The sequence below is a fragment of the Ascaphus truei genome, chromosome 17, assembly GCF_040206685.1.
Source record: "Ascaphus truei isolate aAscTru1 chromosome 17, aAscTru1.hap1, whole genome shotgun sequence".
Taxonomy (NCBI): domain Eukaryota; kingdom Metazoa; phylum Chordata; class Amphibia; order Anura; family Ascaphidae; genus Ascaphus; species Ascaphus truei.
This window is the reverse complement of record NC_134499.1, coordinates 33006869-33031816: the sequence shown is the minus strand read 5'-3', so window position 1 is coordinate 33031816 and position 24948 is coordinate 33006869. Positions and strand designations below refer to the sequence as shown.

Genomic DNA, 24948 nt, shown 5'->3' with positions numbered 1-24948 from the left:
GCTGGTTACCCCTTCCTGCCACAGTCATTATGATGGAGCCACTGATTGAGCCACCTGTGCTGAAGCAGGGATATCCTGAGAACCTGACCTGTTGGTGGCCCTTGAGGACAGGAGTTGGCCACTGCTGCTGTGGAGTTCCCTAGACCCCTACAACCCCTATTGGCTTGAATACCCCCTGCCAAACCTGAGTCATCTACACCCTGGAAATATCCCAACAATCCCATGTTGATCAGCCAGTTACAAACCAGTCCAAACCCGAGATGAAATCTTCCAAGGATTTGGCCCGCAAGACCTGTCTTTAAAGCTGATTTCTGTTTATTAAATTTGTTTCCTGCTTAAGTTAGATAAGGAAATACATAATTCTGTGGCTGCTGGCTTTGAAGCTTCGTGCAATAAAATCCCGTTTATGGGCAAAGGATGATTGTCACAGGTCTTTATTGCTAGTAAATGAAATATACATCCCTTATTACTGTACCATAAAAAATAATGCGTGTGTATAACTTATCATCTCCCATTGCTTGGTTACTGTGCCATGTATGGGAGAGCCAGAGTCTATTAAACTAGTCATAGTTCTAACCATATTAGACACACATCCTCAAACCTCTCTATTATCAGTGCTGCTCGTCTTACATTCCAGGGTAAATATAGCGTCTGCAAGGACCTCAGGATCTTGGGCTCCCAAACTGGCTGTTTTGGTGATTACATGATTATGCTAAACAGTCATATGCCTTGTACCTTGTCTGTATATAAAGGCTGTGTGATATTGGTTTGTTTATAAAGGAGAAGAGTTGATTGAGTCAGATACTAAGTTGCATGTGACCCCCACCCCAATACATAGGCAGTAGCAAGCAGGAGTATCTCGACCAATTAGAATGTAGCAAAGGTTGAACTTGATGGAGATGGGGCCTATTCTATAAGGCTGTTTTGAGCATTGCTATCACGGTATTCAGAAAGCCTCGATTACCTGTGATTGTAAAAATCCCAAAACGGGCGAGTTGTATTTTTTTTTTTTTTTATGTTTTTCATTGTCCATTGACTGCCAATGTATTAATCTGTGGGTACAGATACATACAGTGACAGGCAGTGCTTTTTTTTTTTGGCAAATGCTTGTTTTGTATTGATTGGTATTTTTTCTATTTCTGTTTATTGTTTTGATAAAATTGTTTTGAATTTGGATGGCTTGTTTTTAGTACATTTGTGGATTGGCTAGCAGTTTAAATTAATTTATTGTTTTGTAGGCTAGTGGTTTTATTTATTTAATTGATTTGTTGGCTAGGGGGTTTATTTATTTCATTGATTTGTTGGCTAGTGCTTTTATTTCTTGAATTGGTTGGATAGGTGTTTATTTCATTTTGTTCTTATGTTTTGGAATAACATAATTTGTATCCTTTTGCAATTTTGGTGATATATAAATGTTATTCATGTGTACTATTAGGCTTTTTAATTATTTTATTGTTTGGGTGTTTAGACGCTTGTGTATTTCTTTCATTATTGTTTATTTTTGGCCTTAATGACTTTTATTAGGTTGACCATTGAGTGCTATAGTGGCTTATCATGCCCGTATTATATGGGTATAATGTACCACTGTGCCAATCAATGGGTACAGGGTGGGTATAGTGGGTCCGGGGTGGGTGGTTAGGCCTCTCGGGTGGGTTGCGAGGGACGGGGTTAACCCTTTAATTACTATAGCGGTTATTAATCGCTAAGGCGATGTACCCTTGCTGGCAACGGAGGACATGGACCTGGAGTATGCTGATGAGGACGCCCTTCATGATGGCAGGGGTAAGTAGAAAGTTGTATTTACTTTATTTATGCTGGCTGACTAATATTTTATTTTGAATGGGCAAATAAGCTATTATCCATATGTGGATAATAGTTATTTTACCCATTACTGTACTGTATGTGTTGGGGTGGGGGTGGGGGGTTGGAGGTAGAGGAGGTGGATAGCAGCGTTGTTGTGTGTATTTTTTTTTATTGTGGGTAGAGGGATTAGGTGAAGGGGGTAGTAGCCCCAAGGATGGATGTTTAGGCCTATCGGGTGGTAGCGGGAGGGGTTAACCCCTTAATTAACTAAGGTAATGAAGGGGCAACCCCCCCCCCCCGAAAAGGCCTAAACACCCACAAAGGGCCAAATACCACCTTCACCTACCCCCGATAACCACAATAAACATGGCACTGGTAGTTAACCCCTTCATTGCCTGAGCCGTTAGCCGCTAAGGTAATGAAGTTGCTTGTAAATGCATTTTTATTGCATGGGATTCATGCCGGGGGCCTCTGGTGCTGATATTAATGGGTATCAGCTCCGGAGACTCCTGGCATCAATCTAATGCTGGAAAAAAAGCTCTCGCCGCCTTCTCAGCAGGTTCTCCCCACCCTCACCATGTGCATAGATGAAACCAAGACACAGCTAGTAACTCCTCAATATAGTGTTTAAATACAAGCAGCATATACACAGCAATATGAATGTACAGGACCAGTTGTCACCCACGCTGACAAATATAGTTGCTCAGTATAACTTACATTAGAAGCCTGTGACCCAGAACAGGCAGAAAGCAAGTCAAAACACAATCAGTCTGTGATACAAGCACAAGCACCTAACGATACAATAGTAGCAATATATCACACATATAGATACTGTACAATGGACCGCAAACACATTGACACACACGGGTTACTATGACGTCAGCACATTGTACGACGAGGAGTTACTAGCTGTGCCTTGGTTTCATCTATGCACATGGTCTTCATATACATACAGTAGATACCCGTTTTTCAGTGCCCAATAGCACACAGCCAGTTATCTAACACAGCATATCTCTGTATATACAGTACCATCTTGTCTATATACTTTGCGACATCCAGCTGCACTCAGTGTGGCTCATCATATATTCATATTCAGATTAGCATTAATATTAGGCAGTGATGTTGGGGCCGCGTCATGCTTCTCATGGCTTTTATATATAGATAGTTGCTTCAATTTACCAATATTACATATATACATACAATATCTCACTGATATAGTGGATTACGCATATATTACATTTTTTTTTTTATGCTTCAATATTGCACTGACTGCTCCATTTTGGAGACCTGTACAACTTATTAGATTAGTAGTAATATTATGCAGCGATGTTAGAGCTGCGTCATGCTCCTCATGACTTTTAGATTTAGATAGTGTGTATAGTTCTCTACGCAGTCCACATTACATATCAGTCTTGTGCTAATTATCCACAATCTGTGGAAGAGGTGTGCTATCACCTACTCGCATGCACCTATTGTCTTATTGTGTGTTTTCCTGATTGTCTCTATAGACCAAATTCTCTACCATCTATAAAACACAATAATTGAGACACAGACAACGGTTTACTCCCTTTTTATTTGTTTATTTCAAACATGCACACTTCATACATTATTATAAGCAAGTGTAGAAATATATTATTTTATATAATTAAAAGCTAAGTTTTAACCGCCTTAGAGTGCACCACCAAATGTGCTTCCTTTTGGAGGGTAATTGTGTTATCAGCTACCCTCTTGTGTTGATAATACTGTATGTACAAATAATACAGACGTACAATAGTATTCAGTACTCTTACACTGCTTGTGTGTGTGTACAGTACAAACACGATCTGATCACTACGTGTTGTGTTATCTGGGGTATATACTTGTAGTGTATATTACATTGTGACTGTGACATATACATGATCTGATATGAATGCATCTACTGAATATTACAGAGTAAAAATGAAATAACACAGCATTCCTCCTGGCTTTTTGTTGTGCTCCTCACGGTTGGCGATAGAACATTATGTCTATTTTTTTCTTCAATATCACCAGCTATTTAGACGCAGTATTTTACATATCGTCATCAATTACTTCTGTCCCGAACAGAAAAAAACCTGCTCCATCTCCGCAGTCTCAGAGACAAATAATCTGCTGTCAGGTTCAAGCAGTTTACAGCCAACTGAAATAAGTCAGCGGAACCGTGCTCTGAGTTATCTGAGAGATGGGAAGTGAGGCTCTGTGTGTACAGATCCACTTCATGCCGGGCCGCCGGGCACATCATTCACCCTTTCACTGCCAAACAAATGCCAGAGCCTTCAACCGATTAACTTCCTCCGTGAGAGGGTCTGCAGCAGCGCTGGCCAACTTCAGTCCTCAAGGGCCATCAACAGATGAGGTTTTCTGGATATCCTTGCTTCGGCACAGGTGGTGCAGTCTTCGACTGAGCCACTGATTGAGCCAGCTGTACTGAAGCAGGGGTACCCTGAAAACCTGACCTGTTGGTGGTCCTTGAGGATTGTAGTTGGCCTCCCCTAGTTACGGTATAATATTGAATAGTAGCTCTATGAGAGAGTAAAGGGGACATTTCACATATGAAGAACTGCCATGTTGGACCATTATAAAGACACAGGGGATGAGATTTGTCGGAGGCCAATGAACATGTTGCAGCCTTTCAGAATAGTAATAAAGAATAACCCCCAGCACATAAGGCTGGGGAAACATAACCAGTGGGTCAGCCCCTACTGGGCACAAGTTAAGTGGTACAGCACCCCAAACTCACCGTAGCAAACTAGATACACTCTACAACTTAATATGCCGCTTTGTACTCAAATGTAACTACAACACACATCATAGCGAAATGCTCAAATAACTAGATTGGTCACCACTTGAGTTTAGGTGCAACGTTCATTTTTCCTGTCTTGCCTTCAAATACATTCTGGGCAAGCTACCCCCGTATCAGAACAAGCTTCTCACCCCTACCACACACAGCACTTATCACCCGAGATCTGAAAAGATCTCCAAAAGACTGTTCACGGTCCCAAGGTTCAACAAGGAATCTTGCCGCTCCTCCTTCTCTTACTGTGCACTCCACATCTGAAACAATCTACCAGAGACTCTCAAAGATGCCACCAGTCTAAGTTCTTTCTAAACTAAAGCTGCCTCACATTTTAATCTGGTCTGTAACTGTTACATAAGCACAAGCATATATTATCTGTAACTGTTCATGACATGTCTTTAAATATAATGTAAAACCCTGTTCATTTAATGCACCCATGTATTAGTAACCATGTATTTGTCATCATTGCTCTGGATATACTTGAAAACGTGAGTAACGCTCAATGTATTACTTCCTGGTAAAATATTTTATAAATAAATAAAATATAGGGCTAGGAAGGAAGAGGGAGGACCCCTCAACCCGTGGCCCGAGATCTCCCAGCCCCCCTTGTTTACCATGGTTATTTTTGTGTTTTGTTATGTTTGTAAATTTATTTTTAATAAAACAAAAAAACAGAAAATAATAAAATATATACAAATGCTCAGATGAAAAACTATTAGAAGGAGAGAGTATTTACCATATGTTTGTCACGGCTGAGTGGGGCAATTGTTTATGGTACAGACTGGGCCCATAAGCATAAGGTTTGGGCATATCGCCCAGTTAATCATTGGTGTTCAGCCCGCCCTGGGCTGCTCATGTTCTGGAGCGACCTCCTTGGTGGAAGACGCCGTACGGTTGTGGTGTCGGTTATCCGACAGCAACAGGTGGGGTCACGAGCCATAGCAAGGCTGTGAGTTCTTGCCATGCTACGGGCCAGTTGGAATTAAAACCATGTTGTATCATTAATAAAAGCTGTGACCTTAACCCTCCAGTAAGTTGCCAGTGTCTTCCGTTGACAGCAGCGGTTGGTCGGGCCCACACCAGTCATGATAGAGCCATGGGACTGGATGTGGGAGGACTCACTACGGGACAAGTGAGAGTTGAACACGTTCGAAGGATGTCATTTAAAGATCTATGTGCAGCATTAAGCATTGTAAAGTTGGACTGAAAGCATCTAATTGCCTTTGAGCTGCATCTCCCAACAATGTTCATTATTCAATTGAAGGGGCCATGGTAGAAATGAGGTGCCCAGCACACTTCATGGAACAAGCGGACCTGCCAGGCAGTGGACACAATATAATAAACAGTTGATGGCCTCACGCAGCTGAAATAATTACAGTCCACAGCACACACTGCATTTATTTCTTTTATTCAGCAGCTTCACATACATATTTCAATTGCAAGCAGGACATTGTGTTTATTTTCCACTGTTTGAACATGAACTCATTCCTTTCTCAACAGGCTGTTTAGTTGTGCTCAATATAACTGCTTGACAACTTTGATTTTGTTTAATGGCTGTGTGGGAGGATGTCTCCCTGGCATAATAGGCTGGAATCAGACTTTATTTGTATGGAATGAGAACACCTTTAAACTTCGTGCAAAATAATCAGAGAATTAAACAAATAAAAGATTTCGGAGCATTTGTAGGTTTTGTAGCCGCCGCAAAGCATTCTGGGAAACCCTGCCAGAACGTGTGCCTCCGCTCCGATGACATGTTTATTTCACCACTCTCCGCGGTCTCACCACTTATTGACTAAGGGAACATTAGAAACGGGACCTGGAGGTAAATAATAGTCCAGACTTTCCAACCCAGGAACGTGAAATAAACAATCCTGAGTGTGGCCGCCGTATAGCGAAGTGTGGCCTGGGGCGGCCAGTGTGTAACTTCCCAACCTCCCCCAGTGTCGGACTCATGGGGACGCTACTGCTTTGTAGCTGCCACTTATTGGAGATGCTTTATGGCCAGATTGGTCCTGCTAATTGGTTGAACGGAAAGAGGACATCACTAGCTATACCCTCCTGGGCAATTAATGTATCTCAAGCATGCTGGGGAAGGTTTAGGACAGTACAGGCAACATAGAGGTTCACTTGACCCCATGTTTTGGTTTTAGTTTGACATTCCTTTGTGTTTTGGTTTTGCAAAAGGCCATCAAAATGTTTTGGCTTACAGGACATGGGTGAATGTGAGTAGAATCATAATGTTACATAATCTGGGGCTGGTTTTTGCTTTGTATTTAAGTATGTGTCTTGTATTTAGCAACAATAATGCTAATAAACATTAATGCTGTTTGTGTCTATTTCCATTGTCTGGCAAAGAACAGGACAAGATAAAAGAAAGACTAGTTTCAAGGAGGAGATTATTTTACCAACACCATTTCCTTTTTTTAATAGTGTTTATTTATTGACCATTTTCAAAAGTTTACAGCAGGGGAAAGCGGTAAGCAAAAGAAAAAAAAAGGAAGAACAGGTTCTCTTTACAAAGATCATTTTTAATATAGTATGTTATGTTGGAGATTGAGTACATAAAATATGTTCTACACTGTGTGGCCCTGAGCACTTTCCTGTTTAATGCACCAAAAAAATCTTGTTTAGCAGCAAAGAACGAGTTTGCTGGGTTGAAAAAGGCACCCAGTCAAAAAATTGGATGGTATAAGTCAATATCTGGCTGGCACACCTAATAAATAAGTCATTACAGGCCCTGTCGGATTTTTACTTCAACAAAATCTTCATCAACACTTTTAACAGAAGCTTCAACTTCAAGTTGAACAGGAGTATTACAGAAGCATCCTCGACAGTAGGGATTTTTCAACTGGCGGAGAACATGAACAATGGGAAGAGGGAGGGTTGGATCCCAGCTGCTTCACAGTGCCAGACATGTCAGAACTCATGGCTACTTTTTTGGAACCATCTCCAGGTTTACTACAGTTTCAGTAACAACGGCGTCTTTTCAGGACAGTGTGCTGCTCATTCTTTGATCTCTCTGTCTCAAACTCTGAGTGGTCTACAGGTAACATGGAGAGGCCAGCTCTCTAATCAGAGACAGAAGAAGGTGGATAAAACTAATTGCTCGCTTTGGAGCTAGGTACTCTAGTAGTGGTAGTTTCAGTAGAAGTACATCTAGATACTCTGTATTAGTAGTTTCAGTAGAAGTGCATCTAAATACTCTGAGTCTTTCCTTTGCCACTGTGTGTGATGTATGAGATGCTGGATATGGTCTTTTCCCCAAGTAGAAAATCAACACCACTTCTTCTCTCCAAGCTTAAAAGATATTTGTTGGACTTCTTTTTGGAGAGGCTTGCAGTGGTCTTTGATAGTTGTGCTTTTGCTACTACTCCTGAGATGCTACTGCCTGGTACATTGATCCATATTGGGAGAAAGAGAGGACAACAACAAAACATTGCGCTAAAATACACAATAGACCAATATATATATATTGAAAAAGGAAAAAAGAAGCGCATGCCACATAGTATAAATCTGTATTTACATATATTATCAAAAATTAAGAATCTAAAATGACACACTCACACGTGTAGCTAGAATTAGCGCATTTAGAGATGTATTATCTCAACAGCTTAGTACTTATCTGGGGCTTATACTACTCCATAACGGGTAACAATGCTGAAAAATCCTGGCATCAGGGTATGTATGAGAGTCCAACAAGAAGGTAGGGATTGGAGATATAAAAGAGACAATCTCTCAGAAGGTACGTCACCCGGCGGTAGTCCCGATCCAAAACCGCAACAGCTGGGCACTTCAGGAAACTGGCTGGTGTAATCCGTTAGTTTCCGCCTTAGATAAGTGCGCCCTCCGAGTTAGATCATGGCTGTGTGGACGGCTCTCTCACTCCTGCAGGCTCTATGTGTAATACAGCCCAGCATGCTGCTAGCATGTAGGGGGAGTTCAGACTTCCACAACGTGATGACGTCACCCTGTACGCTACGTCCCGACGCGTTTCGTCATCAACGTGACTTTCCTCTGATGAAGTCAGGGGAATGAAGTCACATGTCTGTGACGAAACGCGTAAGGGACTCATATATATATATATATATATGTCTCAGTGAGTAAAGACACTGACTGGCACTGAGTTTGACGCAGGGGAACCTGGTTCAATTCCCGGTATCGGCTCCTTGTGACCTTAGGCAAGTCACTTTATCTCCCTGCGCCTCAGGCACCAAAAACATAGATTGTAAGCTCCACGGGGCAGGGATCTGTGCCTGCAAAATGTCTCTGTAAAGCGCTATGTAAAACAAGCAGCGCTATACAAGAACATGCTATTATTATTATTATTATTACAGTACTATGTATATATTGTAGTGTAAACTGGTAGAAAGAGTAAACACTGGTCAGATGGTGGTATAATTGACTACCTATTGAAATAACAAAAGATATGGGTGTTTAAAATGGCTGACACAGGATACATTTTTGTGACACAGTTGGTTTAGGGCTGGAACACCCTGGCTGGGAATCACTGGTTGAGAACATGATTCGCAAATGCACTGACGAGGTCACTTGGCGCCTCCAGATTAACTGGGTCCGGCTCCATTTCCATACGGGAGACGTCGTTCAGTTATCTCTCTAGTGTCTGTGAGTACACAGGTGAGGCTGAGCTTCTCCTCGGCCATGTGGAATCAGGTGGCAGCCTCAGCCGGTCGGTTCTGTAGGTATCTGCTGGCACCAGGTTGGTGCTGGCATTTCCGTATTAGAAGTGTTTGCATTTCATGAGCTTTGTGTACATTAAATATGCTCCAGAGCTCCCTCGCAAGCCCTGCGGCTCCCCGCAGCTGTTACCTGCGACGTGCACAGTGTTTTTAATCTGCGCTGGATGAATTTGTTGACACCTCTTTACTTGCCATCGTTTAACCAGGTTATTTCACTTCACGCCACATGATAAAAACGATGTACTTGGAGAGAGAACTCGCCCCTCACACGTCGCCCCCGAATACCAAAGGTTTGAAGTCGCTTCGCTTCGCCGGAGAAGACATCGGCTGCATTTACATGAATGCATCTTCTCCACGTCACTGGGACGCGGGAACGCAGAATTGAGTTCCAGTCGCAGAATGGGAAATGTCGCAGCAGTTTGAGGGCGAACTCTGTACCTTGACAATGATCGTACTACAGTGTATATTAATGCTGAGTAACACATTATTCTTTCTAGTGTGCACAATATGCAGCGAACCCCAACTCTGGGTCCTGAGGAAGATAAACCGGCGAAAAAACAGGCAGCAAAGCTCCGTCCGGACACTCAATGTGAAGGACCAATAGAACAAATATGATAACATCCTAGAAATATAATGAAGAATTGTAACTTAACCCAGGGGAGCTCAACTCCATTTCTCAAGAACCCCCAACACATCAGGTTTTCCGGATAGCTCAGCTTCAGCACAGGTAGCTCTGCCAGTCCCTTCTTCAGCACAGGTGGCTCAATCAGAGGCTCAGCCTTTGACTGAGCCACCTGTGCTGGAGCTGGGATATCCTGAAAACCTGGTCTGTTGGGGGGGGGGGGGGCTTGAGGACTGGAGGTGAGCACAAGGCAGGAAGCTTGCGCTCGTGCGCGGTGACATCACGCTCCCTGCTTGGCCGGGAGATTTGTGGCCGGCTAGGTGTGCGCGCGGGGGTCGTATTGGGGCGCGGCCATGACATCACAGAGCTGGTTCACCCTCACTGCTGCAATGTGTTTCATCGTGGCCAGCGTGAGCGTCCGCTCAGCGTCACCCTGGCCGCAGCCTTGACCTACTGTACGGATGTCGGTTCAACTCAGAAATGAATTAGAAACTTTATTTAGAGAAGACACTATTGAGCATTTTCCGGGGGCTTCTGAAATTCCCCAAAACATGAAGGTAACGCAGAAGATGGAGAGTAACTAAGTGTTAGGTGCAGAGAGATGAATCAAAGCTTATCTCACAAGAGAGACGCAAAAGCCCAAATTTGAGGAGGGTGTTATTTTCTGCATCAATATTGCATTAAAAAGACACTAATCCGTGTAAAACTGCCTGCAAATGAGGTTATTTCCACACAGAGAATGCCTGACAAATATGGTGACAGTGTCAGATTTGTTTTGCATCAAATTGTACGAAGATTTCTGCCACGTCCGACTTGGACTTGTATGGTTTTATCATCACCTTTCTCTTCGGTTTAAGGTCCGATGTGAATTAAACGCTCTCTGATCAATCTGCTGGGCTGTGTTTTTTTTTTACTCTAAGGCAGGGGTGGGGAACCTTTTTTCTGCCAAGGGCCATTTGGATATTTATAACATCGTTCGCGGGCCATACAGACGCAGACAGGCAGGCACACGGCTGGCATGTAGGCACACAGAACCCCCCCCCCCCTACCTCTGGTAGCTGCTGCTGCTGGGGGGATCGTGTAGGGCGGATGCTGGGGTAAGTGCGGTTGGAACTGCTGGAGAAGCATGGGGGAAGTGCGGGGAATGCTGCGGGGGGAAGTACGGTGGTTGCTGGGGGATTGCTAGGGCTAGTACGGTGGCTGCTGGGGATCGTGTAGGGCTGCCGGCGCCTCACACCACCTCCTCCCGATCGGGCGCGCGGCGGCCATTTTCTAAAAAATTAGCTTGACCCCGGTTATAGCAGTTGCCTTAGCAGGGCCAGACCACCAAATGCCTGACGTTCCCCACCCCTGCTCTAAGGGCAGTCATCAGTTTCCAACAGAATCCGTTGTGGAACTAGTGTTGGACAGTGAAACCGCTGTAAAGTGAGTCCCGTGTTAATCAGTGGCGGTGAGCGCTGGATAACGCATTCGGACGTCGGATAACGCATTCCGGCACCGAAAAACGGCCCTTAGGGTTGCATTGTAAAGCGTTGGATATGCCATTCGTTGTAAAGTGAAACGTTGGCTAACAAGGACTTCCTGTATTAAAGAAAGGGAGCACAAATTTTTGTTGAGATGCGTTGAGTCAGCATGGGAGTGTTACCAGCCGCACTGCCAGTGATTCTTTAGTTTATAGCAGTGAAAGGGTTACAAGAACAGGAAAAGAAATTGACTTTGAATCTGCAAAGCCAATAAGGTCCCAGCGGGAGGCGATTATTATCCCAACAGGTGCTCTCACACTTCATTCTAACTGCTAATGTTCCCTCTGCCCTCCCAGAAATGGCCTTTTTGCCTTTTGGACGGATCCTGCAGCTGTCCTCAGAGGAAGTTATCCTTTTTACAGCGGTGGCTAGGGAGTCATATTTCCTGAACTCGGGTCTGTTAAACGACAGAACCTCAGCGCCGATCTGTGCTCATCTCAATGATTTAAATGTCACCAGGTAACTGGCACCCCCGTCCCTTTGCAGAGAAGAGTGTGATGCATTAGGTGGGGGGGTGGTGACTGGTCCTACAGCTTTAGACTTTGGGAGTCATTTAAATGTCCCGAAAAACTGCAGAGTCATGATACTTTTTTTTATTTCTTTCAAAACAAATATTAAAATATTTACCGCTGCATTTCGGTCTCCGGCTGCGCCACACTGGCTGACCTCTCTCTTGCAGCTGAGAGCTGCGTATGTGACACCATCATTCCCCCTATACATGTGGCACTGGGTTTAAGGGTCTCTGGACACAGCTGGGTTTGGGAAGTGTTTCCATTAACCTCGCTATAGCGTCCACTGCAGTCTCAAGGGCCGAAGAGGTAAAAAGCAGTTTGCAGTGAAGTGCCGGGGAGGAGGTTAGTTTTATTATTTGTGAATATGCTCACAAGTGCTATATTTTTATTTTCTGTGCCCTGTACGGTGGAGGGTTTTTGTCCCTTATGTGTGGTTGAAACCTATCCCAGCTTCACGTTACATAGCCAGTATTACCAACCTCACACTGAGACCTAAAAGGTTGAAACAACTGTCTGTGAGTAGGGTTACTGGCTCTGCACTTATTTAACACAGGCTGAGAACACATAGAAAATAGCAGAGCACTGCAAAAAGTTGAATGAAAAGAACCAGAGGAGGCTCACTTATTCAAAAACATTAACTTTATTGGATCATACAAGACCCCAGCATAGTAAAATACGCACCAACGCGTTTCGGGCAGGTTGCCCTTTGTCAAGGTGTAGTAAAGTGGTTGGAAACCGGCATTTTTAAAACTTGGATTCTGGCGCGAACGTGACGTCACATGTCACCATCCTGTTGACCTCACACTTTAACAAAGACTGTGCTGGAAAGCTGTGTTATGCAGCAGGCATAAGTTTATAGGGGTTGTCCATGTTAAAATGGATTAGAAGCAAAAGATGTTCACATTTGCATGTCGTTTCCCAGGATCCCTGGCTGCCGTGGAAGCACTGTATTCTAAGAGAAATGGGGAATGCAGGGTTGCAGACCTGTCTGAGACATGTGAATGTGCTCACGAGTGATATTTTTACTTGTTCTGAAAATACATGAATTATCCTTGAATTAAAATGAATTAGAACCTGTTATACACAATCTCCCCCATACACATTTATATCTGATGACGGTGCTTCCCCGCCAGTAATTTCCCCAGAATGCTCTCCTTCTGCAACAAAATGTTTGTCCATTTGAACTTCTATACAGCCAGCAAAGTAACCACACTTTACAGAAAGAAATGCAATACAATAAAGGAAAATATCATATAAGAGCAAACGTAAAACTAAAAGCAGACGATAGAAAAGACTCCTTGCCCTGCAGAGCTTACAATCTAAGTGGGGTGTTAGAAGATGTACAGGGACAGTTGGGGCAGGAGTAAGTCCAGTGGATGGCGATGATGGACTCCGATAGGATGGCGGTGATGGACCCCGATAGGATGGCGGTGATGGACCTCGATAGGGTGGCGGTGATGGACCCCGATAGGGTGGCGGTGATGGACCACGATAGGATGGCGGTGATGGACCCCGATAGGATGGCGGTGATGGACCCCGATAGGATGGCGGTGATGGACCCCGATAGGATGGCGGTGATGGACCCCGATAGGATGGCGGGGATGGACCCCGATAGGATGGCAGAGTCCCGGAAAAGCTAGCGCTTTAAAGGTGTCACTGTTATTATGAAAACAAGTCTGCGTGTTGGGTGAGCTACGGGTTCCAAAACCAGTTGAAGCTCCATTAAATTCAGAGTTTTTTCAGACTGAGACTTGCCGGCTTTATCCTTAAGATTTCACTCATCAGTTAAACACAACAAGTCATTTTGAAGCCGCTTCCCACGGGGACACAATGAGCAGAACAGATGTGCATCTTATAAATCTGGGACACTCAGAGAGTGACACAGAGAGCAGAGCTTGGCACAGCTGTGCAGTGCGAAGGGGCAGGGCTGAAGCTCAGTGCTCCGTCCTCACCCGCTCTGCAGTCTATCCATATGGAGGCTTGGCTATCTGCTTTTGGGATCATCTAATGGTGTATAAACAAGAAACGGAGGCTCTTCCATGCCTGTGTCTGGGCATCCACCTTTCACTTGTCCATTACAAGCTGTGTTCTTCCAGGGAAAGCAAACCCTTTGGTGTCTGTTCGCAGGGTGAGCAGGGGGTCTCCTGGGACCCCAATACTGAGGAAGTACAGATGCGGGGGACAGTTTAACCCCTTTGCTGCCAGTGCAGCCCATCTGGCAACAAAGGGGTTAATGTCTCATTTAGTAAAGTGCTAATCCCCACAATGCATTGCAGAGTATAGGATACTTTTGTACTCGCCCTTTGCATCCTGTAACATTGCATAACTTAGAGCAGCACTATATAACTTAGGTCTGTACTCTATATAACATCACAGCAGCACTATATAATATAACACTGTACTGTATATAACAATGCAGCACTATATAACTTAGCTCTGTGCCGTATATAACATCACAGCAGCACTATATAACATAACACTGTACTGTATATAACAAGGCAGCACTATATAACTTAGCACTGTACAGTATATAACAAGGCAGCACTATATAACTTAGCACTGTACTGTATATAACAAGGCAGCACTATATAACTTAGCACTATACCGTATATAAAAAGGCAGAACTATATAATTTAGCTCTGTACTGTATATAACATCACAGCAGCACTATATAGCTTAGCACTGTAATGTATATAAAATGGCAGAACTATATAACTTGGCACTGTATATAACTTGGCAGCACTATATAACTTAGCGCTGTACAGTACAGTATATAACATCACTGCACTATATAACTTGGCACTTTATAAAACATAGTAGCACTATATAACTTATCACTGTATGTACAGTAACATATAGCAGTATTGTATAGCATAGTTAACACTATATGACATAAAACAGTAAAATTGTGTTCCTATCTGTTCCCATATTGTACTGTGCTACGAAACATGTTGGCACCATACAAACACAGGCTAATAATGCCATTGCATGGCTGGCGCCCATGAAGGGGCTAAACACGTGTCCTGTCCCTGACCCTTCCTCTTTTCTATCTCCCTAGATCCCTCAGATCAGTTACGGCTCCACAGCTCCCGAGCTGAGCGATGACCGGCGCTACGACTTCTTCTCCAGAGTGGTGCCTCCAGACTCCTTCCAGGCCCAGGCCATGGTGGACATTGTGAAGGCCATGGGGTGGAACTATGTGTCCACACTGGCATCAGAGGGCAGCTACGGGGAGAAGGGAGTGGAATCCTTCATGCAGATCTCCCGGGAGGCAGGTAAGGATGGGGTACTGGCCAGAGATCAGCTGGCAGAGGAGTGTTGGTAAATCCAATGCCCTAAAGAAGAAGCAGCAATTCCCCCAACACTGAAAGGGTTCAAGAAAGAGAAGGACATGACTAACATTGATTATCCATAGTCCAATTAGTGTATGCATACCTTACAAACACCCCAGGGAGATTGATATCAGTTAATAGTGAGATGTTTGAGTGTCACCCAGTGCGCTTTGCAAAAAGATCCTGGAAGAAATTCACAAATTGGTGAAAGTTTCAAGCGAAGATATTGATTGATTGATTTGAAGCTTTGAAAAATGAGTACCAATATTTATTTGAATATTTGTGTAACTCCCAAAATTCACCAGTATTCATCATTATTCACCAACCTTTTCCCACAATGTATTCCCAAAACCTGGCACTAGGGGCACTGTCTGCGTAAGATATTTGCAGTTGGCATTTCTTTGATGAAGTTCCATATCTTTGCAACTCTGCAAATGTTCATAATTGTATTATTAATTGTTCATAATTGTATGTCTTTATTTATATAGCACCATTAGTGTACATAGCGCTTCACATTAGTAATACAATTGCCCAAATTGACCAAACTGTGGCACGTACACCCGCTTGTAGTGCTAGAAATGCAATTGGGTGAAACAGAACAGCTATTCTGAGAAATCCTTTATCTGATGTTATTCACACGGGCACGAAAGGGATGTCGAAAAAAGTTGATTGGTATAAGACTCTCAATGCTTCATGGTCGTGCATTGCTTGTGTTGCCCAAACCCAGAGGCTGACACTACAATGCTATGCATATACTGGGTAAAGAAATCGCAGCACGAAAGATCATGTAATTGCTAGAATGTAACTTGACGTCGTCGTTATGATCCCAAAAATTGTGCAGACATGATCACAAGCTACAGACCACCTCTTCGGTCCATACATCATGACAGAGAGCCCCTTGGGCAGAACCCAGACAAAAGCTTGGCTCTCCAGCCCTTAGTAGAAAGGAGGTGAAGGAATTATATACACCATGTTTCCATAATATTATGGGTTAGGAATAGCACCATTCATATCCCTGTAACTAGCGATGGGGGAACAAGTCCAAATCCGTGTCCCGGATTTTTTGAACCAAATCTGTCCCCCCCGACAATATCCGTCTGCGGATCGGGCACTAAAAAAATCTGTGAGGATGAATTCAAATCCCCCATTGGAAACAATCTGGGGCCATATTGTAAAAATCTACACATGGATTATTATGCAGAGAGGGAGAACACCTCCCTCCCCGCCCCACCCCCCCGGGAATTAATCCGGGTCTGAATTTGTAACAGTCCGGCCACATCAAAGGAACCGGGCGACTTTAATTATAACCCAACCACTAAAGTGCACAGCTTGTGCAATGTATGTAATAACGGAACAGGAGCCTTTGATCCCATAACTGCCCTTGTTATGTTACAGAGCACACCGCTTGTGTGATGATTGTGTTTGTAATACTGTATCTCTTCCTCACAAACAAGTGCGCTTGGTAGTAAATAATGCAGCAGGCCTCCGCTCTGCTCCTGCAGCAAAACTGTGAACGAGCCTCTGGTCAAACTGAATTCAATAAATCCAGCCACTTCTTTCTACCCCCCTGTCTCATGGCGGGAAATCATGGTTACCTGGGGTGTTATTCATTAAACAGCGATAGTGCCGATCAAGGCACTGCAGCACTGAAACTCCCATTGAAGTCTTAGTTTAATGAATAACCCACCTGGAGGTAAAGAGAGTAGTTAGCAGGCTGGCCAGTGCCTAACAACCCCTGGGTAACTGTATTGATTCCATGATACAGGATAACAGCTCATGTCAAACCATGCTGAAGTTTAGCTTATAATAACCCTGCAGGGCACAACTTCCACTCAACTGAGCTGGACACACCTGCTAGATTAATATATACAGGCCCAATCTCACCGTGGAGCATAGGCTGACTGGCATAAGGGTTTCAGCTCTAATAAGGGGTCTCTGCTCCCGGTCTGGTGTTAAGTGTTATTGGCGTGAATGGCAGATAATGGCGATTTACCCTTTTCTCTGAGCTATGTGAATTCCTCGTGACGTACACGCGTGACCAAGTGCGCCGTGTGGGAAAAGAGACAGCTCCCGCAGGGCACAGAAATGAGCTTTGCGCACCCTCAAAAACCATCACCAACACCCCAATTATGTTGCAAATACCAGGACTCCGTTAGGACTTGCACCGAAAGAGACACTGATCCCCAGATAAAGGCACCAATTTAACAAAAGCGGTTAGTAAAACGTGTCCAACAATGAGAGATAAACCGGTTCAATCAGAGCCCAAAGTCAGTACCGATTACATTTTAGGTTTAATATAACAAAATATGTGACAGTTCTGTATACAGAATTATTACAAAATAATAATAAATAGTTCTTGTATTTTTATTTATTTATTTATAAAATATTTTACCAGGAAGTAATACATTGAGAGTTACCTCTCGTTCTCAAGTATGTCCTGGGCACAGAGTTAAGACAAATAATACATGTTTACAAATACAGTTACATAAATTAACAGGGTATACATTATATACAAGACATTGCGTGCACAGTTAAAGAAAATATATATTATGGGCGTATGAAACAGTTACAGACCAGATTAAAATGTGAGACAGCCTTAGATTTGAAAGAACTTAGACTGGTGGCGGCTGTGAGAGTCTCCGGTAGGTTGTTCCAGTTTTGGGGTGCACGGTAAGAGAAGGAGGAACGGCCGGATACTTTGTTGAGCCTTGGGACCATGAACAGTCTTTTGGAGTCTGATCTCAGATGATAAGTGCTGTGTGTGGTAGGGGTGAGGAGCTTGTTCAGATAGCTGGATAGCTTGCCCATAAAGAATTTAAAGGCAAGCGCTGTATAGCTGAATAGCACTGCAGCACATAACACAGACATTTTGCAGGCACAGATCCCTGCCCCGTGGAGCTTACAATCTATGTTTTTGGTGCCTGAGGCACAGGGAGATAAAGTGACTTGCCCAAGGTCACAAGGAGCCAAACCTGGGAATTGAACCAGGTTCCCCTGCTCCAAACTCAGTGCCAGTCAGTGTCTTTAATCCCTGAGCTGCTCCTTCTCATAATGACACAGTGCACAAAACTAGAACATTTCTCAAATAAAAAAGGGGTAAAAGAGAAAACAGTATCTGCATTTATTCCCATCTATATGAATGAAAGTAAAGACGTGCTGAAGCTTAGCACCATTTGTGGATCTGGGCAAACGTCCTGTAGTCAGTCCCTTAGGGAGCCATGAGGTGGAAATGTGAGACCCACACACCAGGATGAGTCTATCTTGGGGTTCTCAAACACAGATTCTTGCACACCACAATTATTTGATCTGAGAGACAGTACATTCAGAGCTGACCGGCCAGTTGGGGTGCCCCCTTGCAGTCACCTGTCTCCCCCATAGCTATGGACAGTTTTACAGCCTTTGGTCATGGAAGAAAACAATGATTTTATTTCAAGCTTAAACAGGGAGTATAAAAGGCTCAATAACTATCCCCCAGTTTATTAGTAGAATAATTTTACCAGCAAAAATAGGACAAATAGCTGCATACTTCTTTTAAAAGATCATTAGAACATTTATTGAAATTCTGTGAGACAAAAGATAGCACAACGTTTCGGGGAACAATGTTACCCCTTCCTCAGGTGAAAATGCAACCATTTCCTGGCTATATTGTGATGCCCCCTAAGAGATTACTGAAACTGTTATAGTGAGAGGTCATTTATAGACGCAGCAGCTCTCTCCTGGCAAATGAGGACACGTAAAAATGGGCAATGGTAGCGGAGGAAGTCTGTAAGACTAATATTAAAGGGTCAGGGTGCGGTGAACATTTTACAGTTTCATCAACAGGACTAAAAAGATTTATTGCAAAAATAGAGCAAGCCAAATTGCAAAGCCAGTATAACCAACCTCACCCTGAGACCCAAAAGGTTGAAATAGCTGTCCGTGAATAGGTTTACTGGCTCTGCACTTCTTTAACCCAGGCAGTGCTGAAAAGCTGTGTAATACGGCAGGCAAAAGCTTATAGGGATCCATGTTAAAATGGATATGAAGTAAAAGGTGACACTGTGTGCTAATTTGCATATCACTTCCCAGAATCCCTGGCAGCAGTGGAAGCACTGTATGCGAAGAGATAATGGGGAAAGACAGATCTGTCTGAGACATGTGAATGTGCTCACAAGTGGTATTTTTATTTGCAGTACACTGTACGGTCAAGGAGTTTTTGTCGCTTTTTTACCCGCCATAACTTGAAAAAATATTAGATTTTCGGTTCCTTAAATGTGCCACGTGTGGAAGAGAAAACAACACCAGTAGTTTGAGAGACGGCCGCAGGAATTGCAAATAATCACATCACCTTAAAATGTAGGTGCAGGTTCCTCTGCGGTGCCGCAGTGCAATTAAAGCTGCAGTTCAGGCAATATTCTGCACGTGTGTTTTTTTTAATAAATCAGTTCTGTAGTAAGAAAAAATACTTTTAGCATTTTCTGTTTTAAAAAACAACAACTTTGAAAGACCAATTTTCTTGTATTCTATTTTAACAAGCATGCTTGTTCCTATAGAACCATTTACATTCCCCATATTTAAAGATGTCGCTAAACTTTGCCGATCAATAGATGGAGAACGAATTGACCGGCAGCTATGCAGTTCTTTAGGTAATTAGAGATTGCCCACATGAAACTATTGAAGTAAAAAAATTAATAAAAAAAAAAAAAAGACTGAACTGCAGCTTTAAATAAGAAGAATCCTGCTGGAGCATAAGCCGGATTGTTAAAGTGTTATATAAACCAGGGGTCTCAAACTCCGTCCTCAAGGGCAACAAACAGGCCAGCTTTTATGGATATCCCTGCTTCAGCACAGGTGGCTCAATCAGATTGAGCCACCTGTGCTGAAGCAGGGATATCCATAAAACCTGGCTTGTTTGTGGCTAATGAGGACTGAGTTTGAGACCCCTGATATAAACAAAACATGTTCATGGGACCATGGGGAGTGTGGCGCTCTGGAAAGGTGTGGCGTGTCCCCTTTGTATGGTGCAGGGCCTGAGCTTGGTGGCAGAGCGATGCTCACCGTTGGCTCGTCTCTTCCAGGCAGTGTTATTTGTCACTTGGAGTCTGTCCTTCCTGGCAGGTCCCAGAGGAGCCATAATACAAAGTCCATGTTCCAGTCCATCATACAGGAGCTTGTTAGCAGTTATTATTCATCAATTGAGTGCTAAGTTGAGAGAATTACTTTATGGCCCTTCAGCGCTCAGGCCGCTGACCTTGCGGGTTGTAAAACTCTGGAAGTGACACTTAGAAGTTTGATGCGTTTATGGTTCGTCCGGTGCCAGCGGCTGGGGACTGTGTCTGGGCTCTCTCCTCTGTGGAGAGTTTGACTTAGAGCAGGGTTGGCAAACTCCAGTCCGCAAGGGCGACCAACAGGTCGGCTTTCAAGGATATCCCTGCTTCAGCACAGGTGGCTCAATCAGTCAAAGACTGAGCCCCTGATTAAGCCACCTGTGCTGAAGCAGGGATATCCCTAAACCCTGATCTGTTGGTGGCCCTTGAGGACTGGAGTTGGCCAATCAATGACAGCCACTGATTGAGCCACCTGTGCTGAAGCAGGGATATTTTTACAATCTGACCTGTTGGTGGTCCTTAATGACTGAAGTTGGCCACCCCTGACTTAGAGAATCATCCACTCTACATGCCCCCTCCAGCAAGACCTGCTCCAGATTAACCCCTAAAGTACCATACTTTGCAATGTCATTCAGGTTAAATCTTCTTCAACGCTTGCGCGCAGGCGAGATCTCCTCTTACACTCCATTTTCATTGGATTTTTTATCTGGTGTAACCATTAACCCCTGTGGTGCTGAAGACGTATGCACGGCATTGTGACATTGAGGAGTCTTGGGTAATGAGTGGCTGCACAAGATCAGCAATGCAAATAGTATGGCTACCACGCCAGCTCTGTGTTACACCGTATGTGCCGCTGCTTGCGTAGGTGCAATTCGCACAATTATCGCCATTACTTGGGAACTGATGGCAGCTGTGGGTTTTAAGCCCTGGAGACCCTATGCTGGAGAGGCTCCATATCCTCCATCAAATCTCCCAAACTGAGTGAGCTCTGTCTTTATTCCCTTGGGTGTTAGGATATAATAGGCGCGTGACGGAGCGCATGGCGTCACGCGCCCGTAGCTTGAGCGATCCATGGCCTTTGGGATTTCTATGACGCACGCGAAGGAGAGGCGTGGCAGAGGCGGGGCAGTGATGTCACACGGCTGGTTCGCCCTCATTGGCTGAAACGCCCACGTGACCGGGCCCGTCGTGTGACAAACACAAAATTGTTTCTGTCGCAAAAAATCGGCCAAATCTTAAAAGCGAATTTGCGGGTCACATGACCTTTTAGATACTGCCATTTGCATGAAATTCGGGCAACAACTGGCAAAGTGGAGGGCCACTTGCAGCCCTGTCAATAATGCGAAAATACAAAATGTAAGAGAAATTTGCCAAAAGATCATTTTGGGAATCACATATGAAGACATTCATACATTTCTACTCCCTGACCTCGAGGGTAACACACATTTTTGGTGCGTTGTTTCTTCTTTTGACAATTTTAAGATGAAATGTGTTGCTTTGTGCGCATTCTGCCATTGCAGATCTATTGTTGCAGGAAAATCTCCAAGATGCTTCTGTATTGCTGATCATGTCCGCCTCACTGTACTGTGTTACTAAACCCTGAGAGCAGAGAGCAGGGTGTCCCACTCCCTCCCAGACACGTGCAGCCTCCTCTTGTTATGATATCATAGATTGTGCTGCATCTCTTTGCTCCCAGTAAGCACCAACACAAGAGCCCAGCCTCCCCGCACTTCTGTAATACAATCTCAAGGGGTCACAAAACATTTGGCGACGGATTAAGCAAACAGTCTTTAGGTTCATTCACAAGAACGGGCTATAGGTGCCTTAATGCTTAGCAACATTTAGTAAATCTGGGCCCTGGGGAAACATACTTATGTGATTGTTGTACAGCAGATATTTTTTTAATGGTGATGTGTGTAGCATACTTGGCATTCCTCTATATAACTGCACGTTTATTTCCATGGAGTGCCAACTTCTAAACACACAGTCACTCAAATACTCGCACACAGTCATTCACACGCACTCACACTCACTCCCCCATGGGAAGTATTGGACAAGCTTTATTTCTGAGCCTTTGTGAGGCTCATTGTACTGCACTAAATATCTGAGATTAAGGCGCAAAAGAAGCACAAATGCCCACGATCCTTACTGATAGTGCGATCCTTACTGATAGTGCTGGGATATCCGTAAAACCTGACTTGTTAATGGCCCTTGAGGACTGGAGTTGGCCACTCGTGGTCTAGAGGGAAAAAAAGTCAACTGAAAAAAAGTGTCACAGTTGGCTCCATATTCAGGGATCTGCTCTCCTGCACCTTCACGAATGTGACACCATGGTGTACAATAGAAGGGAGCTGTGTGTGAAGCAAACCCATCTCTACACATCTGATGAATACACAATACTGTTTTTTTGCCATCAAATACTTCTGTATGGAGTGATCCTATATGTATACTTACCTTGGATATATGACCAACGTGGGGCTTAGTCCTGTGGAATGTAATTCGTAGTAACCTATGCTGTACAATTGCCTTCATGTTACTGCTATACGTAGCTCGTGCATTTGTTTGTGTGTGAAGCTAATTGTTTCCCACTAGTGATCACACTGGGGAGTCTGGTAAATATTCACTATTCCCGGGTACTGTGGGGAATGTAATATTTCTTTACATTTGATACATTTGAAACATATATAATATAGGAGGAGATGAGAGGTATCTGATATCTGTGTATTAGAAGGGGGTGAGAGATGTGTCCCTGATGTCTGTGTGTTAGCAGGGGGTGAGAGGTATGTGTCCCTGATGCCTGTATATTAGGAGGAGGTGAGAGGTATGTGTCCCTGATGCCTGTATATTAGGAGGTGTAGGTGAGAGGTATGTGTACCTGATGCCTGAATATTAGGAGGAGGTGAGAGGTATGTGTCCCTGATGCCTGTATATTAGGAGGTGTAGGTGAGAGGTATGTGTACCTGATGCCTGTATATTGGGAGGAGGTGTAGGTGAGAGGTATGTGTACCCAATGCCTGTGTATTAGGAGGTGAGAGAGATATGCCCCAGACGTCAGAGTGGGGGCACATGGAGAGATGGATCTGATACCTGCATTGTTTGCTATCCCTATGCTAAATGTTTGTCTCTCACACTTGTACGCGGCACTCAGGCGGGAGAGAGGAGGGTTAGAGGAGGCAGGCAGAGCATTCAGTACATTTAATTGCTCTGAGTGTATCCCCTGAGGTCTCTGACTCCGTTTCACGCCTGGCTGCCCCCCTGACAGCTCTTCTTTCACCTGCTTGATTAGGTTTTGCCGTTTTTTCTGCTCCACAAAAAAGGCCACGTGAGGCGGAACGTGGAAGGAAAAGGGATTTCTGTGAGGTGCGCCACTGACACTGGAATAGCATGCAAACTGCACAGCCACCAGCTGCTTAACCCTCACACCGCTAGGAAAGAGAGCAGAGCACGAGAGCCGCATACAATCAGTGATTCAAATCAAGGGGACGTCCAACGCGCGGAACATTCTCCCCCCTCACCTCAGAAAACAAGGGCAGATTTCTACTCGTCCTCAAAGTGCAGCTTCAGCCAAGACTGTGATATATTTATAGCAGAAATACTACACCCCACCTCCCCCCTTTCTTTTTCTTTTGTATGCAAAGCGTGCGACAATGTATAATTCTACATTCTTACCTAAACTGGCCATCGGTTGGTGCTCCTGTTATAAATCTGTGAAAATCCTCACTGTGTGCCTAACGTAATGGCCGCCTTTCAGTTTTAATCAATCTTTCATTCAGTGTAACTCAGCAACTACAATGTATCCCGATATTACTAAATTTACATTATCTATCGTTACAGTTTGGCGCTCAAACTGCTGGGAACATTGGCAACAAATGACCACAAACACGAAAGTGTTGCAAATTTCTTGCACTGCTGGGGAGGTGGGCTAAAGCCTGCTAGAGAAATCAAAGGATGCATTAAAACTCATTACAAATGACATTGAGAGTGAATAAAAGAAAACAAACAGTTGCTATTACAGAATAGTACAGAACTGTTTTATTTATATATATATATATAAACATTTCACATGTTTTGCTGCTTTAAGGGAACATTATTGGCTTTATTTCACAAAAGCTTGTGTACAGCTACAGTATGAAGGCCCGTTGCCATTATTTATCCTGATTTGGCTTCTGTACACAGCAAATCCTGTTAATCCCAGCTCCTATCTCTGCACACACAGTATCCTGTATTTATCCCAGCTCCTACAGTATCTCTACACACACACAGTATCATGAACTAATCCCAGCTCCCATCTCTGCACACTCGCAGTATCATACTAATCCGAGCTCCTATCTCTGCACACACACAGTATCCAGTACTAATCCCAGCTCCTATCTCTGCACACACAGTGTCCAGTACTAATCCCAGCTCCTATCTCTGCACACTCGCAGTATCGTACTAATCCGAGCTCCTATCTCTGCGCACACACAGTATCGTACTAATCCCAGCTCCTATCTCTGCACACACACAGTATCATGTACTAATCCCAGCTCCCATCTCTGCACACTCGCAGTATCGTAC

The 24948-nt window shown here is 44.0% G+C and overlaps 1 protein-coding gene across 1 annotated transcript in view; it reads left to right on the top strand.

The window, feature by feature from the left end:
- Nucleotides 1–24948, top strand: part of GRM7 (glutamate metabotropic receptor 7) — a 199201-nt gene that overhangs the window by 42332 nt on the left and 131921 nt on the right. The window contains exon 2 of the mRNA XM_075574698.1: nucleotides 15031–15247. Coding sequence (XP_075430813.1) covers nucleotides 15031–15247 — 217 coding nt within the window. The remainder of the gene's footprint in view (nucleotides 1–15030; nucleotides 15248–24948) is intronic.